The sequence below is a fragment of the Vulpes lagopus genome, chromosome X (genome assembly GCF_018345385.1).
Source record: "Vulpes lagopus strain Blue_001 chromosome X, ASM1834538v1, whole genome shotgun sequence".
In the NCBI taxonomy this organism is placed as follows: domain Eukaryota; kingdom Metazoa; phylum Chordata; class Mammalia; order Carnivora; family Canidae; genus Vulpes; species Vulpes lagopus.
Window position 1 is genome coordinate 95,017,575 of NC_054848.1, and position 17,866 is coordinate 95,035,440.

Below are 17,866 nucleotides of genomic sequence, written 5' to 3' on the forward strand. Positions count from 1 at the left end.
CATAAATAAGGTAGGAAAGGTAAAAGGATTTACTCTCACTCTATCAGAAAGAAGTTGTGAACAGAACTATACGTATTAAGATAAAATGAAATGCTGTGACTACAATGGAAACATAAATAGCATGCCCCCCCCCCCAAGCATATAAAAGATAATGAACTTAGTGTGGACAAAAGTAGAACACAAAGGACAGAGGCAGATTCTCCACAAGTATCTACATATAGTCATAGAAAAAAGCATTAAGAATGAACCTAATAAAACAAGAAAAGCTTGGAGATGAGATACAGAGACCAAGATGAACACAGATTGCAGAGATAAACAAAATACCACTAACAGATTTCATTTAAAATAGCAAGGAATTTCAAGAATTGCAAAATTCAGATAACCTATCATTTCTTCCATTTCACACTCACTACATTTGTATAGGCAGGAGAGCATGATGATTTTGAACTTGGCCTCTGAATCCAAATTGCCTGGATTGAAATCTCAGCCCTGCTGCATATTAACAGTGTGACCTGGGACAATTAACCTAAAGCATAAAGGGTATGGTAAAGATTAAATTAGCTGATCCACATAAAGTACTTAGAATAGAACCTGGCACACAGTAAGAGCTCAATATTAGCTGCCACTATCATAAACAACTTAACCCATTAACATCAGCTGGATGCAAAAAAGCACCAAGGAATTCATCTTTAGGTGTGCAGGTGTCAAAGCCATTTAAGTATGTCAGGTGAGTGTGTTTAAGCTATGTTCTATAATTAAAGAAAATTAACAATAGCAAAATCTGTCCATTCATATAGAAATATTCTTTAGGGCTTCCCCCTCTTTTGAGGCTAAAATAAAGACCAATATTGGTTAATATACTAAAACAACAGTTCTCAAAGTTTGGTCTTTCAATCAGTAGCATCAGCATCATCTGGTAAGTTGTTAGAAATGCAGATTCCCTTCAGTAGGTTCCACCCCAGACCTATTGAATCAAAAATTCTGAGGATGGGACCCAACAATGTGTTTTACGATGAGCTCCAGGTGATTCTTATATATGCTCAAGTTTGAAGATCCCTGTACTAGATGGTTCTATGTTATGTACCTCAAATTTAAAAAATACAGAAATAAATGATTATAAATAAATGTAAGCTAGAAGACCATTAAGTGACAGCTGGCATAAGTACATAAGCAACATTTTCAAAATATGCATAAGTTATGTATACAAGCAACCCCAAGCTTATAAATGAATTGTTCAAGAAATTTAATTATATTTTTGGAACAAAGTTCACATTCTCCCTTTAGAAACAGTCTTATAAACCCTAGTTAAATTCCTAGCTACACAACAAAAGCCTTTTAAACCTATAAACACAGGACAAATGATCTGTTACAGTGAAATATCTTTATGGGTAAAAAATAAACGAAAATTCTAATTCAGATCATTTGAAAGATTCACTTTTCCTACCACAACCTTAGCAATGAGAGAAGACAGATTTCTTCTCACACTGTGATCAAAATAAACATTTTCTTCTTCCTTTCTGCCCTTCTACCTCTGCAAAAATAGAGACTGGAGTTAGGGGCAGGCACCAGGCACAACTGTAATAGAACAGAGGTACAGGAGAGCTGCGATGGAGATGGCAGAGGGGAAGGGTGACAGCTCTAGAACCTACGCATCTTGGTAACAATACTGTCTATGTTTAGGCATATGTTCATGCATATGTCTACGTACAGGACTTCCACAAGTTGAATGTTTGGTCTCCTGCTTACAGGTTTATAATACAGCCAAAGAAAGAATTTCAGAACAAGAGATCTGAACATTAAGATGTTCAATTAAAAAGAACTGCATTAGCGGGTGAAGGTAAGATAAGAAAGAGGCTATTTACATTGTCAGAAAAGTATCTCCCCGGAAGGTCTATATTAACAATAAAGGAAAAAAATAGTTGTACCCTAGAGAAACCTGGTAGTCCATCACCTTAACCAAGTGATCAATGTTAACATCATCAGTAATGGGATAAATTGACTTCATATGCTTCCCAATATGGGGGCACTGGGAAAGACATTGACCCTTTTGTTCTTTGAACAGGCACTAGTTAACATGACCCATCCCTTTCAGACTATAAGAATTAAGATAATGAAAAAAGAAAAAAGAATTAAGATAATGAAACATCACTATACTTTCTTTATATATGTTATATAATAAATGATTTCTATAGTAATAAACCTAGTAGATTTCTTTAGAGTACCTTTACACAACGTAAATTTGTGAGCATCAAAAAAATCTATCAGTTAAGTATTAAAAGCCAAATCAAATACTTCAGGTATCAAAGGATTAATATACAACAGCTGATAAATTACTGTTGTCAAAAATTAAAATTAGATGCAAGCACCAAACACTAGAGAAAACTGTTTTGTGCTTAACAATTTGCAGATTAACTTTTGGTAGCCTTGTTTTACAATTGAAAAGAAATTATGTATTCTTTTCTGCTTTAAGACCTTGAGTTAGGCAAAGATCTCTTAGAACACAAGAGAAAACCATAAAAGAAAAGTACTGCTAAATTGGAATTAATCAAAATTTAAAATTTTGCGTTTCAAAAGACAACATAATAAAAAGGCAAATCAGAAAAATAATAATAAAAGACAACCCAATTAAAATGAGTAGAGATTTGAATAGACATTTCAATATATGATGATTACAAATGGCAAAGAAGAATATGAGAAGATGCTCAAAACCACCCATCATCAGGGAAACGTATATTAAAAGCACAACAGGTACCACTACATACCCACCAGAATGACTAAAATTTAAGAGTGACAATAACAAATGCTGATGAGGATGTGGAACAAACTGGAAGTCATATACAGGGATGCAAAATGATACACACATGTTGGAACAGTTTGGCAAAAAGTTATACACTTACCCATATGGCCCAGCAATCCCATTCCTGGGGAAACAAAAACATACGCCCCCCCAAAAAAAAGACTTGTACAGGTATATTCATAGCAGCTTTATTTATTAATAGCCCCCAACTAGAAACAACCCAAATGCCCATCAACCGGTGAATGCATAAACTCTGCTATATCTATATAATATTGGTCAGCAATAAAGGAACTACTGACACGTGCAACAACTTGGATGAATCTCAAAAGCATTACGTGAAAGAAACCCGACAGAGAAGAGTACATTCTATACAATTCCATTTATATAAGGTTCTAGACAAAGCAAAACTATAGTGACAGAAAGCCTATCAGTGGTTGCCAGGAACCAGCAACAAAGGGACAGAATTGAAGGCAAAGGTGTAAGAGAGAACTTTCTGGGGTGATAAAAATATTCTCTACTATGATTGTGGTGGTGGACACACAACTGTATACATCTGTCAAAACTCCTCAAATTGTACACTTCAAATTGTAAGTTTACTCTATATAAATTATAACTCAAAGCTGATATAAAATTTTTAAAATAGCATAAATGGTTACCCTTAGAATAGTAACTAGAAGGGAGTACAAGGGAAACTTGGAGTAGTGTTCTATTTTTTGATCCAGGTGGAGGATACCTGGGTGTTCGGTTTGGAAAAAGTCACTGAGGTGTACAATTATGATGTGTTACTTTCTGTACATTTTATTTCAATAAAAAGTTTACTAGAAAAGAACGGATCCTCAACAGTCTGACTTCATACAAATAATCACAATGATTCAAAATTGCAGCCAAGAAAATAACAGAGTAGAAGAAAAGTAAGGGGAAAGAAAGCTGAGTTGACCACTAAAATTATAAAGGCATTCAAAAAGGAATCCTTGTATAATTTATATTTTCCTAAGCGGGGGTGTGTGTTGGGGGGGTGGGTTAGGACACAATGGACTCTGTGTGTGTGTGTGTGTGTGTGTGTGTGTGTGTGTGTGGTTATGACACAATGGACTTTCCCCAAGCTTTACTCAACATATCCTTTCTGTAAATTCAATTTGTAAATTCAACTTTCTTTTTATTTCTAGAGATACACATAAGACAAATATACCTAGAACACTTTCGTTTCAAAATTTAGTTTTCTGCTTGGAAGAAAAAAAATCTTACCTCTTTCATAAATGATTTGCCTATGCGCACCACTTTTGCAAATAAAATGGGATCGTGGGAAAGGTGAGGACCAAGGTAACAAAACATATTGAAGACATCTCTCCTCAAATCTTCAAAGCTCTCTGCTTGTTTTGGTGCCCTCTTATTTTGCAAAGCATTAACAGGTGAACCTTTAGCACCTTTAGGAACGCCAACTCTATAAAAAGAAGTAAAATTTCTATGTATACAATACTTCATTTTAAGTTAACACAGTTATATTTAATCAGTAAGTAAAGCTTTTCTTGCTCAAATTTGCTTTCTATATTTCACTTGTGCCTAACTTTATTAGTACCAGATAATTTAACTTGTAGAAAAAGACAAAAACAATACTCATTTGGAAAAACTCAGAGCTCATAGAATGTTTCAAACTAATTACATAAGGAAATCAGAGAAACGCAGATTTCAAGTAACATTTAACATACATCATATGAATTTGTTTTTAGTTTAACTTGGCCAGTATCAGGAATTTGGATATGGGAATGGGGAACAAGAGATGGACCTCAGAGACACTGGAAGATGAAACAGAAAAATATGGATATAACAACAGTGATTCAAGTCAATAAACACTTCTCAATCTGGGTTCCACTATCTAAGACTGAGTATGAGGTAGGTGGTGGTAGGGAAGGTGAGCAGCATAATGAAAGAGGGTGTCACACTAAAAAGGACAGCATGCCCAGAGTTCTCACCTACTGAGCAGGTGTCCCGCTGTGGAGTCACAGGGGTCACTCTCTGAGAAGAAGCCTTCATGGTCCACAGCCCAGGTGGCACTGAAGGCAGCAGCCAGCAGCTATACACGAGTCACAAGGCTGGGGCTTTTGAGGCAGGCTCTGATCTGTGGGGCTGAAGCCAGAGCTGCTGCCAATACTGCTCCTAAGTATCCTGCAAGTAGGCTGAGGGCTAAAGGACCGGTTGACACAATAACTAGGGATGATGAGAAAGGCTGCACTAGCAAATTCCAGAATAGCAGCCTATATGCCAGAAGAGATAAGGCAAGCAGAGAGGCAATGTCCTCACTCAGAGCCACTGAACCCCAGGACAGAGGAAAATTACACCAAGTAAAAACCTTAAGAATTCTCTGCCCTCCCCCAAGAGAGGAGGCAAAGTCAAAAACAGAAGAATGGAGTTTTCACTCTCAATGGAGCAACCCAACCTAGATGTCTAATCTACAGTTTTTAGACTACACTGCAGCACACATTCTGCATCACCTGCTCTAGACATTAGGGGACAAGTCACTGATTAATACGTATAAAACTGATACACTCTGTGAATATTATCTTCTAATAAAATATACTTAAATATTTGCTTGGTTGGAGGAAACAAGATAAATGTGCAGATTTTTTTGTAGTCCTAAACTGCATCTACCTCAATGATTAGAAAAGCATACAGTAACATACCTTCGGTAGAGAGGCTCAATAGTTATGTGAATAAGCTTGCAAATAGCAAGGGCTATTAGCTTATGTGAAGCTGCATAGTATGGAGGCATCTGATCCATAATGTTCTGTGCGTGCTGCCAATCACCAATCTTTAACAAGGCTTCCAACAAACCAAGTTTTTGGTTGTCAGGTGGCTAAAATGAACAATTACAGTGAAGATACTCAGAATACAGATTCTGATAAAGGTCAGTATTATTTTATTTTAAAAAATTGAGTTAAACACCATAATAATGTATATCAGCAACAGCTGCCACTCATGGGAAATGCAATATTTCCCTGAAAGTACAATCAAGTTTTTTAGCTATCGAAAAAAACAACAGGATATGCTTTTTAGGAGACACAGCATGAAAGTTTTTTAGGCCTGAAATTAAGTTCTATTTAATGTTTAACTGTGCCATAGGGAACTAGAATTCATTCATCTTTGAGAATCCCCTTAGGACTTGAAGACATTAATACACAGAGCGCAAATATAGCCATATATTTTACTTAGAATACATTTTGAAATTTAAGTAAGAAAAAAATATGGCAGCCTCTTTTGGGAAGGTATCAGATTAAAAATAAAACCATCTCTTCAAATTAGTATTCCAAAAACCAGATTTCACCACAATCAAAATTAATAAATTATTCTCCCATAATTCTAAATCCAGAAGGCAATGTTAATTTTACAAAAAGGAACCATATATACCTTCTCTACTTTCTCCTCTTCTTTTTCCTTTTCTTTCTCTCGCTCATCAATTTTTTCAGAAGACAATACAACCATTGTAAGTTTTCTAACAATTTGCTTAGCTTCCACAATTTCTCGTTTGTGTTCATCCATAATGCAATTATCAGCTGGAAGAAGCTAAAAATGGTTCATTAAAGTTTCATAGAACAGCTAATACTATTTGTATACATAAAAAGCAACACTGTCTACTCTCAATTGATAAAACTATAAATAAGGTCTAGCCTATTAATGACCATGATTTGCCTTTAAAATAAGTTTCTCTCCATTATTTTCTTATAATCTAACAGAGTTAAGTACTTGAATTTTATACACCTTTTAAAATCAGGTAGTAGTTTTAAGTTCCATCTCTTCTTTATGTTAGAGTTCCTATACTAAACCAATAATACAACAGTTTATCATTGAATTTATTAGTTTACCCAAGAAAATGTGTACCTGTTCCATTAAAAATATCACAGATTTCCCCTTTAAAGGTCAAACTCCAAATTAAATAAAGTACTGTATATGGATCCATTTTGGGAGAGCTGAGCTACTGAATTACATGAAGGGGCAAATTTAATTCCTCTAGGTGAAAAATCTCAAGTAAAAAAATTACGAGCAATCTGACATCTCACTTTTCATTTTCTAATACCTATTTGATGACTTAAATCACAAACTAGTTTCTAGCTTATTACAAAAGAGAAAGTAATATGTATTATGTATAGTCGACCTTCCACTATGAAAAAAGAATCAATTATCTCCAGTACAGCCATCTTGTATGAGTGGAAGATGGTTAATGTAGATATTTCATAAAATAAATGAAACACCCAACACGAAAATATAGCCAACAAATTATTTAGTAGTTTCTGCTAGGCACAATGGTGGGCTATAAAAGCATTCCTGCCTCTAGAAATACATAATCTACTTCAGTAACTAAGTCTAATGCAAAGTAAATAAACACTAAACAATAAAAGGAAACATAGTGAAATATTAAACTACATATTGTAGACTTCATCCCATCAGTCAAAAATGGGGGCAGAAGAAAAGTCACCAGGCACTGATGGCAAGGATGTAAGCAAGACTTTTTCTCATTCTTCCTGCTTTCCAACTGTCCATCAGACCTATTTTTATTGCTTTACTTATGTACCTGCCATACGTCTTCATCTTTTACCCAGATTAATGCAATTGCCTCTAAAAATCTCCCATTATAATGAATAAACTGTAAATTTCTTCTTTTATTTTTTTAAGTAATCTCTATATTCAACATGGGGCTCAAACTCACAACCCTGAGATCAAGAGTTGCATGCTCTACCTACTGAGCCAGCCAAGCATCCCTGTAAGTTTCTTCTTATAGTTCCTCTCAGTTTCTAGTTTTTTGTACTTGGAGAATATGTAATTAAGTGCATATAAAGTTATAAATGTTTTATTTTCCTAGTGAACACAACTTTATTTATTATGAAGTGACTATCTCTTTTTGCCAAAAAGTCCATTTTGTCTAACAATAATAACTTCCCTGATATATTTTTCCCACCGTTTTACCTTCAACGTTCCTTTTTCCTTAGGTTTTAGAAGTCTCATGTGAAAAATAAACAATAAATGGGTTTTTAATCCCATCTGAAAATCTTTGACAACTTAACAGGAACACTTAGGCCACTTGCATTTATTGTTAAACTCAAACAATTCAGTAATAAATCTATCATCATCTATCATCTTTCCATTTGTCCTACCAGTCTACACTTGCCCATAAACTTATACCTGTCTTTGAATTCCCCTTTTTCTGACCAACATTCCATTCCATTCTCAGTTTGTATATCACTTTTCTCCTTTAAATCTTGAATGGCTCTCTACTTGCAATAAGAAAAAATCCAAACTCCTAACATTACTAGTTTGGAAAAGCCTTCCAAAATCCCCCCCGACAAACATGGTTACTATCTATTCTGAGCCCCCACAACACTTGGTGAATACCTCCAATATAGTAGTTATTACATAATGCAAAGTGTTTCCTCCATTGCTAGACTATGACTGCTTCCAAGGTAGAGACTGAGTTTCGTTCAAGTCTGTAACCACAGTACGAGAGACCAGAAAGTGACAAAGTGATTACAAAGACAGTGAAGATGATGTCAGCTTTAGACAGGTTTAAGTCCATTGGTATCCTAATGTACAGCCAAATAAAACAAAAATTTCTATACCAAACCTAGTTTTTTCAAACTGACAGGCTAAACTGTTGTTAAACTGGAGGTCATCAATCACAATCACATACACACTCTTCTAGATCCTGGATCCAGCAATAAAAGCACAATACTATTTATTTACTACCCAGTAAAAACACAAGAAAAGCCATTAAAGAATATAAAGAGTTCTCCATTCATCTTGAATGCCTAAAATTAACAGCTGGGGAGAAGGAAAAAGTATCTAGATAATCTCATATTTCTGATAATTTGCATATAAGACAGAAGTCTAAAGCCACATTGGTTAGAACTTGGCCTCTCTTCCCATGAGACATACTCTGCTAACAATTAAGAACTTCATATCCAACCTGGAACTAAGAGTGACAGAAGGTATTTAATTTCCATAGTTTGTCGAAGAATTATATTAATTTACTTCATAAAGTTAACACAAAGCAATAATGTGCATTATGGCTTCAAAACTTAAAACTTGAGACCCTAGAACCAACCTTGAAGTGCTATATGGCTGCCTACTCCTCTTCCCACCCCTGGGATGGACAACCAAATATTCTTAGCAGCCCATTTGACTTACATGTACATAAAGATCATCTAAATCAATAAGATTAAACTGTAGAAGTACTGCTGCAACTCTGTATAAAGATGAAGGAGTCTCTCCATTTGGTTCCTTGAAAAACAAACAAAAAAGTTTGTTTAGCGCATAAAGTGCAACTAAAATCATATCCTTTACCTATCAATAATTAAGAACAATTACACCAAATAACTAGATCAATAAATGATAAGCTTCATTGTTCTTCCTGAACATACATCTGAATTGAGGACAAAGATAATTAGGTCAACATCCCTTTTCACAGTCAAACATCTTCTGATGAACACAAATAAAGGTTTCAAAAATGGACACATTTTACAATGCATGCTAATATTTCAACAAAATCTGAAAACGAAGTGAGATTTTATATTGCATAATACTTAGTTTTAGGTTTTGTTTATACGTGTGTTTTCTTAACTTGCTTTTCAAGTTTTTCTCAGTGGAGATGCAAATAGACAAGAATGCAAATTTGGAAGTGCTGAACTGTGTCTACTTTACACTTTTCTCCCTATTTTACTTCTTGGGTTTTGTGTTAAATATATCTGCTTGTCAACTGATTTCCCCTTCAAAACAGGTGTCTATACATATTACATATGGATAAATCAACATTTCAAAATATAGAATGTCCAATTCCAGGCCAGCCCTGTGGACCCTGCACAGAAACAGAAGGATATTTGAATGTTATCAAGAAGAATTTTCCCCTATTCTTAAACTGCTTGTGGTCAGCTGAATGGAAGAAGTCGCGACAACTAGCAATTACTAAATGGCCAGATGCAAATAAAAAGCAAACAATGACAGTACATTATGTTCTGCTTCTACTCAACACTAAAAGCAAAATCTTTGCAAGGCTCCTCACAATTGTGGTAAGTGTTATGGATATAACATAGGAAGCTAACCAAACTAATGGATATCATATAAAAAAGGCACTGTTCACTGTATTTTTTAAGACAGGTAAGTCTTCAACTTCACAAAAGTTTAATTCTAAATGTATATAAATGGTTATTTAGTATCAAAACATTTCACTTTCCCATAAAAACAAATGGTAGTCAGGGTTTCAGAGCAAACCCACAAAAGCTTATTATCTGACTTGAATCCATCAAAAACACCCTCATTACTCCCCTTATTTCTGTGTTTCAATGAGTTCAACACAAGAAGCCCGACTCCTGGGCCAAACATCAACTCCCATACTATCTTCATATTGCTCTGTACAATCCCTGTTCTGTCCTAATCTGTCATTCTGTATTCTTGAAAACCTTCCATGGAATCCTCTGGAATTCATAATCCGTCCTCAGCAAAACCCTCTATATATATATCCTGAGCCTATCCTCTAACTGTTCCTTCTACCGTCCTGCTCAAAGAGAGCCTAAGACGCCCCAGGAACACTACTCTCACTGTAATCCAGTCAAGCAGTGGCTCTTTTCTCCAGACCCCTCACACCTACTAGGCCTGGAGGTAGGGTATGATTCATCTTCGCTTTTTATAGTTGTTTTCAGATTATTCTCCCTCTACCCTCCCTTTAAGCCCACCCAATTTTGAATTTCCAGTCACTCATAATCCCTTACTATTGCTGTGGTCTAGTTCCATTCCACTGTGGTCAAAGAAGATATTTTGTAGGATTTCAAAGTATTAAACTTATTGAGATGTGTTTTGTGACCAGAGTCTATCATGGAGAACATCCCATGCACACTTGAAAAAATATGTAATCTACTGTTGCTAGGTAGTGTTCTATGTATATTAAGTCTAATTGGTTTATGTGGCTGTTTAAGTCCTCTATTTCCTTTTGTCTAGTTGTTCTATCCATTAATGAGAGTGGGGTGGGGTATGGAAATGTCTAACAACTGTTGCAGAAATATTTCTCCTTGCAATTCTGTTAATGTATGCTTCATAAATTTTGAGGCTCTGTTTAGTGCAAATGTGTTTACAACTGTTTTATCTTCTTAATGGGCTGACTCTTTTATCAATATATAATGTCCTTTGCTGTGTATTGTAAAATTCTTAAATAGACTTTAACATATATCTAATATACAATAGCCACCCCAGCTCTCTCGTGGATACTATTTGCATAGGATATCTATTTTCATACTTCCACTTTGAATATATTTCTATCTTTGAATTTCAAGTGAGTTGCTTATAGAGAGCATATAGTTGAATCATGTTTTATACATTCTGCCAAACTGCCTTTTGATCACAAATTTTAATCCATTTACATTTAAAGTAATTACTGAAAAGGAAGGACATTTGCCATTTTTCTATTTGTTTTCTACAGGTATTATATTATTTATTCCTCATTTATTCCTAATTTATTCCTCATTTCTTCCATTATTGCCTTCTTTTATGTTTTTGTTTTTTTTTGTTTTTTGTTTTTCTGTAGTGAAGTCTTTTCATTCCCTTCTTTCCTTTTCTGTTTTTTATTTTCCTAGTGGTTACCATGGGTATTGCAAGTGATATTTTAAACTTAATCTAGTTTGAACCAATACTAACTTAGCTTCAGTAGTATACAAAAACTCTGTACCTATACATCTCAATCCCTCCCCCTTCTATATTTATTGTTTGCCAATTAAATTTATAACTACTGTCTTATTCTTTTATCTTTTAAATCATGTAAAATGAGCTACAAATAAAAAATACAATAATACTGGCTTTTATGTTTACCTATGTAAATACCTTTACCAGTGTTATTTCTTCATATGGCTTCAAATTATTATCTAGTGTCCTTTAATTTCAGCTCAAAGGACTCTAGCATTTCTTGTAAGGCAGTCAACTAGCAACAAATTCCCCCAACTTTTGTTTATCTTGGAATGTCATAATCTCTTTGAAGGATAGTTTTACTGAATACAGAATTCTTTATTGACAATTTTGTTCTTTCAGCACTTTATATATGCCACCCCACTATCTTCTGAAGAGAAATCAGCTGTTAATCTTATTGAAGATCTTTTGTACATAATGGGTCATATCTGTTTTATCGCTTTCAAAATTCTCTGTCTCTGGCTTTCAACAATTTGAGTATAATTATAATATGTCTTGGTGTGGCTCTCTTTGAATTCATCTGCTTGGTGTTTGTAGTTTCTTAGATGTGTAGATTCATAGCTTTTATCAAATTTGGGAAGTTTTCAGCCATTATTTTTTTTCAAACATGCGTTCTTGTCCCTTTCTCTCTCCTCTGCTTCTGGTACTCCAATGTAAATATTGGTACTGGATGGTAACCTATTGTCTTAGACTCTTCATTTTTCTTCATTCTTTTCTCTTTCTGCTCCTCATACTGGATAACCTCAACTGGCTCATCAAGTTGGCTGATTGTTTCTTCAGTCTGCTGTTGTACTCCACTAGTGCAATTTTCATTTCAATTATCATGATTTTTGACTCCAGAATCTGTTTGGTTCCCTTTTTTATATATAATTTCTCTTTTTTTATATTGCTTGGTCTCCTTTAGCTCTTTGCTCCTGGTTTCCTATAAATCATAAGCATATTTAGGACTGTGATTTAAATGATCTAATAAGTAATCACCTGGACTTGCTCAGGGATAGTGTCTATTTTTTTTCCCTTATGAATGAGCCAGAGTTTGTTTCACTGCATACTTCATTATTTCTTGTTGAAAACTAAAACCCAGAATTCGTAAAAGCTGATTGACAGTTTTTACCAGCTCATTAGTTGCTTTCATGGAGGGACAGAGCTCTGGAGTTCCCTACTCTTCCATTTTCAGTTATGTCCTACTCTTGCCATCTATGGACTCCTGGGTCACTGTCCTTCATTTAGCAATGATCTTATAGCTTCTGACTCACTGTCACTCTGTCCAATTCTATTCCTTAATTTTTGGAGACTTTCATATATATGTAAGTGATATTTCCATCATGCCGGCCTCTTGGCTCCTGGAACTTCTCTCTTCCAAAGATCTTCTCTTCTACCCCATCTCAGCCATTCATTCTATATCCTAAACTTTAATATTACCAATACCTACATTCCTTCCAAAATGTCAGTTTCACATCTCTACCCTCAAATGGATCCTTAATGCTGCTGGACAGTCACACTCTATTTCTCTCATTCATTCATTCATTCATTCATTCATTCATTCATTCATTCATTCTCCTCTCTCCTATATAATTATTTCCTACCTTCTCTCCTAACCTCCAATACCTCCTCTCCCTCATCCTCTCTCAGCTGATGACCTTATTTTCTATTTTAGTAAGAAAACTGGAACAATGAGTGAAATTTCTACAAACTCTCACCACCATATCCATCCACCTACATATGCTGCTTTTCTAGATGAATTCTCTATGCTCCCAAAGTTAATCCATCCACTGATGCCCTAAACTCCATTCTCTCTATCCAAGAACATTACTCCAATAACTCTCTCCTCCTTTCCTACAGTTTTCTTCCTTTCTACTCAATCATTCCCATTAGCATAAATATGTGTTCTCTCATCTTCAAAGAATAATCTCTTGAGCTCACTTCCCCTGGCAGCTACCTTTATGCCTCTTTGTATTAACTGCTTTAGAGTTGTCTACTCTCACGATCTCCAATTCTACTCTCCCCATTCTCTAACACCAATCCAACTTTACCAAAATGGCTAGTTTTGCCCTCCCCAATGATAAATCCAATGAACAAATTTTAGTCCTCATCTTAAATGACCTATCAGGGCATTAAACAAAGTTCATCATTGCTTCTTTCATTTAGTTTCCAAGATGCTATATTCTCTTTGTTTTCCTCTTACCTTATATATTATTTCTCTATCTCCTTTGCTGATTCCTCCTCTTCCCCAGGCCCTTTAACATCGGAGTGCCAAGGCTCAGCACTGGTTCTCTTCTCTGTCTCTCTATACCCAACTCTTGGTGATTTCATCCAGTATCACAACTTTATAGATCATCTACATTTCTATTTCTGACCCAGTCCTTTCTCCTGAACAGCAGATCTGTACATCAAATTATTTAATCAAAGTCTCACCTAGATATCTAAGACATCTCAAACTCAGCATTATGCAAAACTGAAATTCCTGATTCCCACCCCAGGTACACCAAACCCATTCCACCTGAAATTTACCCTATCTCAATTGATATAACACCATCCTTTTTGCTGCTCAGTCCAAAAAAGAGGTTAGAAATAGCCTTAACTCTACTTCTTCACATTCTGTATTTAATGAACCAACAAATACTATTGGCTCTACCTTCGAAATCTATTCGGAAGATCAACTTCCACTGCACATTAACCATATCAATTCACTGAAAACCTAAGTCAAAATACACATGCACACAATGTCTTCTGTCTCTTATCTCTCTCTCTCATATCCATACCACTCATATCACCATTAGAGGCCACTACTGAAAAAAACCCTTTACTCTGATAGCTAGTAATTAATAGTGGGGGGAGGAAGTGAAGGAATCATCCTGCCATTCCAGTAGGAACTGTATTTCAGTGTAACCACGCAACCCAAGTTGATAAAGGACAATTCTTCTGTACAGAAAAATGATAGCTAATAAATGTGGAAGGCATGATAACATTAGTAAATCAACAATTCGGAACCCCTAAGGTAACAATTGACTCAGGAAAGGATCATCCATGTATTCTAAGCCACGTAATGTAAGGTTAATGAAAAACTGGATATTCACGTGGTGCCAAAGTATCAACATACAGATAACTTCCTATTAATATGAGGGAAAATGTCATTGTTGAATGGAGGGATAAGACTGTCATCAGCTTACTAGGACATTAAAAGTCAGACAGGTATGAGATGTTACATGATATGAAACATATAGCACAACCTGTGAAGTCTTGTGGAATTAAATATTTTACCTGAACATGGTCAAGCTCTGAGATCTAAGTACAAAAGACAAGACTGGTGACAAAGAACAAATTTAACCAACCACGAAAAAGCAATCAGATAAATCTAATAATACTTGGAAGACTAATGGAGTCTTCTATGGTAATGTTCTTTTCAACAAGTCAATGCCATTAAAGGAATGGGAGGATACACTATTCTAAATTAAGAGACTGAATAATCCTAACAAATAAAACACATGGCCTCTGACCTGATCATTGTTTGAACAAAACAGTTTGAACAAAACAGTTTTGAACAAAACAGTTTGAACAAAACAGTTTGAACAAAAAAGTCAGATCACATCACTCTCCTACTCAAAATCCTCCAACAGCTTCACCCCACCATCAAAGTCCAAAATCTTGCAACACTAGCTTTATGTGATGTGTTCTCTCATCTTTGACCTCATCTCCTACCACTCTTCCCATCAGTCTAATCCAGCCACACTGGTCACCTTATTCTCTTTTTGGCTGTTCTCTTTGCCTAGTACCTCTTCCCCAGATATCTGCACAGTTTAAACCTCACATCCTTTGTTTCATTGTTTAAATTTACCTTTTCAATGAGGTATATGCTCACTATTCTATGTAACATTGCAACCTACCACTCTATCACTCGCACTCTTCCTCTACTCTGCTCTACATTTTGTTTGCCTCATCTCATTGATCACCTTCTAACATACCATATAATTTACCTCAAAAGTAAGCATCATGAAGGGAAGAATTTGTTTACAGATGTAGCCCCAGCACTTAGAACATTATTACCTGGCACATAAGAAGTACTCAATCAATGTTTCCTTTTTTATCAAATATTTTATTTTGTTTAAAGATTTATTTATTCATAGAGACACAGAGAGAGGCAGAGACAGGCAGAGGGAGAAGCAGGCTCCATGCAGGGAGCCTGACGTGGGACTCGATCCCGGGTCTCTAGGATCACGCCCTGGACTGAAGGCAGTGCTAAACCACCCAGGCAGCCCTTATTTTTTTTTTTTAAGTAATCTCTATACCCAACTCACAACCTCAAGATCAAGAGTCTCATGCTCCACCAACCAAGTCAGCCAGGTGCTCCAAAGATCAATATTTTTTTAAGTGGGCTCCACACGTGGAGCCCAACGCAGGGCTTGAACTCATGACCCTGAGATCAAGACCTGAGCTGAGACCAAGAGTTGGACACTTAACTGACTGAACCCAGATACCCCCAATCAATATCTCTTATGTGAGTGAATTTAGGTTATAACAATGCCTAGCCATTATACCACTATTACTCCTATTGTTGTGTTTTGAATCCAGAAACCAAGGGACTGTGATATGGGTAAGAGTCCTCATCTCCTTCCTCTTTCCTGTGGCAAGACAACACCAGCCAAGTTTATCTTTTGGTACCCTCGCACTTTCTAGTACTCCTTTCTGTCCTTTGTGCTGATCCCTCATGCTGTCCCTAAGCCCTCTATTATAACCATCTCTGTTAGGGAATCAAGCAAATGTGTCTGCCAAATTTTCCAAAGTGTGCTCTCAACCTGCTTACATTCCACGCCACCCTTCTAAATCAAAACATCCAGTATAGCTGATCCTGGGTTGAAACTAGGATAAAATCACTCTCACTGACTTCATAGCATATAATGAGCTTTGCCTAGAAGTTCTAGCATTAAGGGGAAAAAAAAAGCTTATTCATCCAAGTAATTCCCAATTGATAAAAATATGGGTTGTGGGCAACAAGAATGAACATTTTCAGGTAGTGATAGGAAAAGGGATGGTGGAGTAAGGCGAGGGACCAATACACAAGGCTGACCATATATGCCTAGGAGCCAATTCCTAGGCTTTTATGCTCTTCATTTTCACGGCTGTCCTTACTTTACCTCCCAGACCACAAATTATCTAAAACCTTTGACATTTCTTCCTCCACCTTCAGTGGTCCTTCAGTCTGTGGATTTGTATAAGATAGTTCAAGTAGCAGAAACAAAGGAATGGTATTACACAGAGCAATATGAGGGTTACACTTTCCAATAATAGGTTATTTCTAAGTCAAATGTTTCTTGACTGGGTACTTCTTATATAAGAAAAGGGCCCATCATCTATTAAAAAAAATTATTCCAACAATGTCAAACCCCCAAGGATATTTTAAATTCAGCTCAAAAGTATTACCATTATAAGGAATATTTTCATGTAAAAATTTTAAGATTCTAAAACTCACATTCAACTAACAATACTTGATGTTATACAGTAGGACATCATTATTCACTGTAATATACTCTGAAACCTACAGTCTCCAAAGCCCTCACCTATATTCTAATTAATTAAGCTCAAGTTAAATTTCAGCTACCCTGTCACTTCAGCAGTTGGCTTCATGTTCTCAAACTCAAAGCAAACACAGTACCTCTTAAGATGTGATAAATACTTCAACTTTTCTTTCCCTGTACTAAGAGTGGACTCCCCAGCTGCTAGTAGAAACAGGGAAAGCTGAGATCACTAATTTTTGAACAAAGATAATCTTGCCTAAAAACCCTGCCATGTGTCTTATTTGTATCAAAATGCTATATGAAGTTCTGAACTGATTTCTCTTCTGGAGCATCCCAAAAACTGGAAAATAAAAGATAACCAGAGACATTAAGTGGTGTTATCATTTGAGAATCCTAAAAGAAATCCTCTTACTATCCTGAATTTGAGCTCCAGTGGACAGGAATAGACCGTCTTTACCCGAATATCGTCAGTGCCTAGCAAAGCAACAGCGTATGATAAACATTCCATAAATGAAAAAAAAAACATTCCATAAATGAGTATTTCTTGACTGAGTATCCCAGGCAGGTAGACAAATTAGGAAAGCTATACCAAAGGGACAATAAAGCCTTATTAAATTAAAATCTTCCATACGATCATGAAAGTCCTCTTCCTAAAAACATAGATCAGTCATTTACAATTAGTGAGCGTTTACTATAGGCTAAGCAGTATATTAATCCAGAAAAATTAGTAAAATATAGACACAGATGTAGTTTATGCTAATATAAGATTTTTTTTTATTAGAGATAAACAGAGAGAGAGAGAGAGAGAGGCAGGCAGAGGGAGAAGCAGGCTCCATGCTGGGAG

General features: G+C 35.7%; 1 protein-coding gene across 11 annotated transcripts in view; it reads right to left on the minus strand.

Annotated features, from left to right (window-relative positions):
* Positions 1 to 17,866, minus strand: part of THOC2 (THO complex 2) — a 138,589-nt gene that overhangs the window by 51,178 nt on the left and 69,545 nt on the right. For all 11 annotated transcript variants that reach the window (XM_041740690.1, XM_041740689.1, XM_041740688.1 and 8 more), the window contains 4 exons: positions 8,972 to 9,064; positions 6,200 to 6,355; positions 5,476 to 5,648; positions 4,043 to 4,238 (listed from right to left, as the gene is read on the minus strand). In XM_041740690.1, coding sequence (XP_041596624.1) covers positions 4,043 to 4,238; positions 5,476 to 5,648; positions 6,200 to 6,355; positions 8,972 to 9,064 — 618 coding nt within the window. The remainder of the gene's footprint in view (positions 1 to 4,042; positions 4,239 to 5,475; positions 5,649 to 6,199; positions 6,356 to 8,971; positions 9,065 to 17,866) is intronic.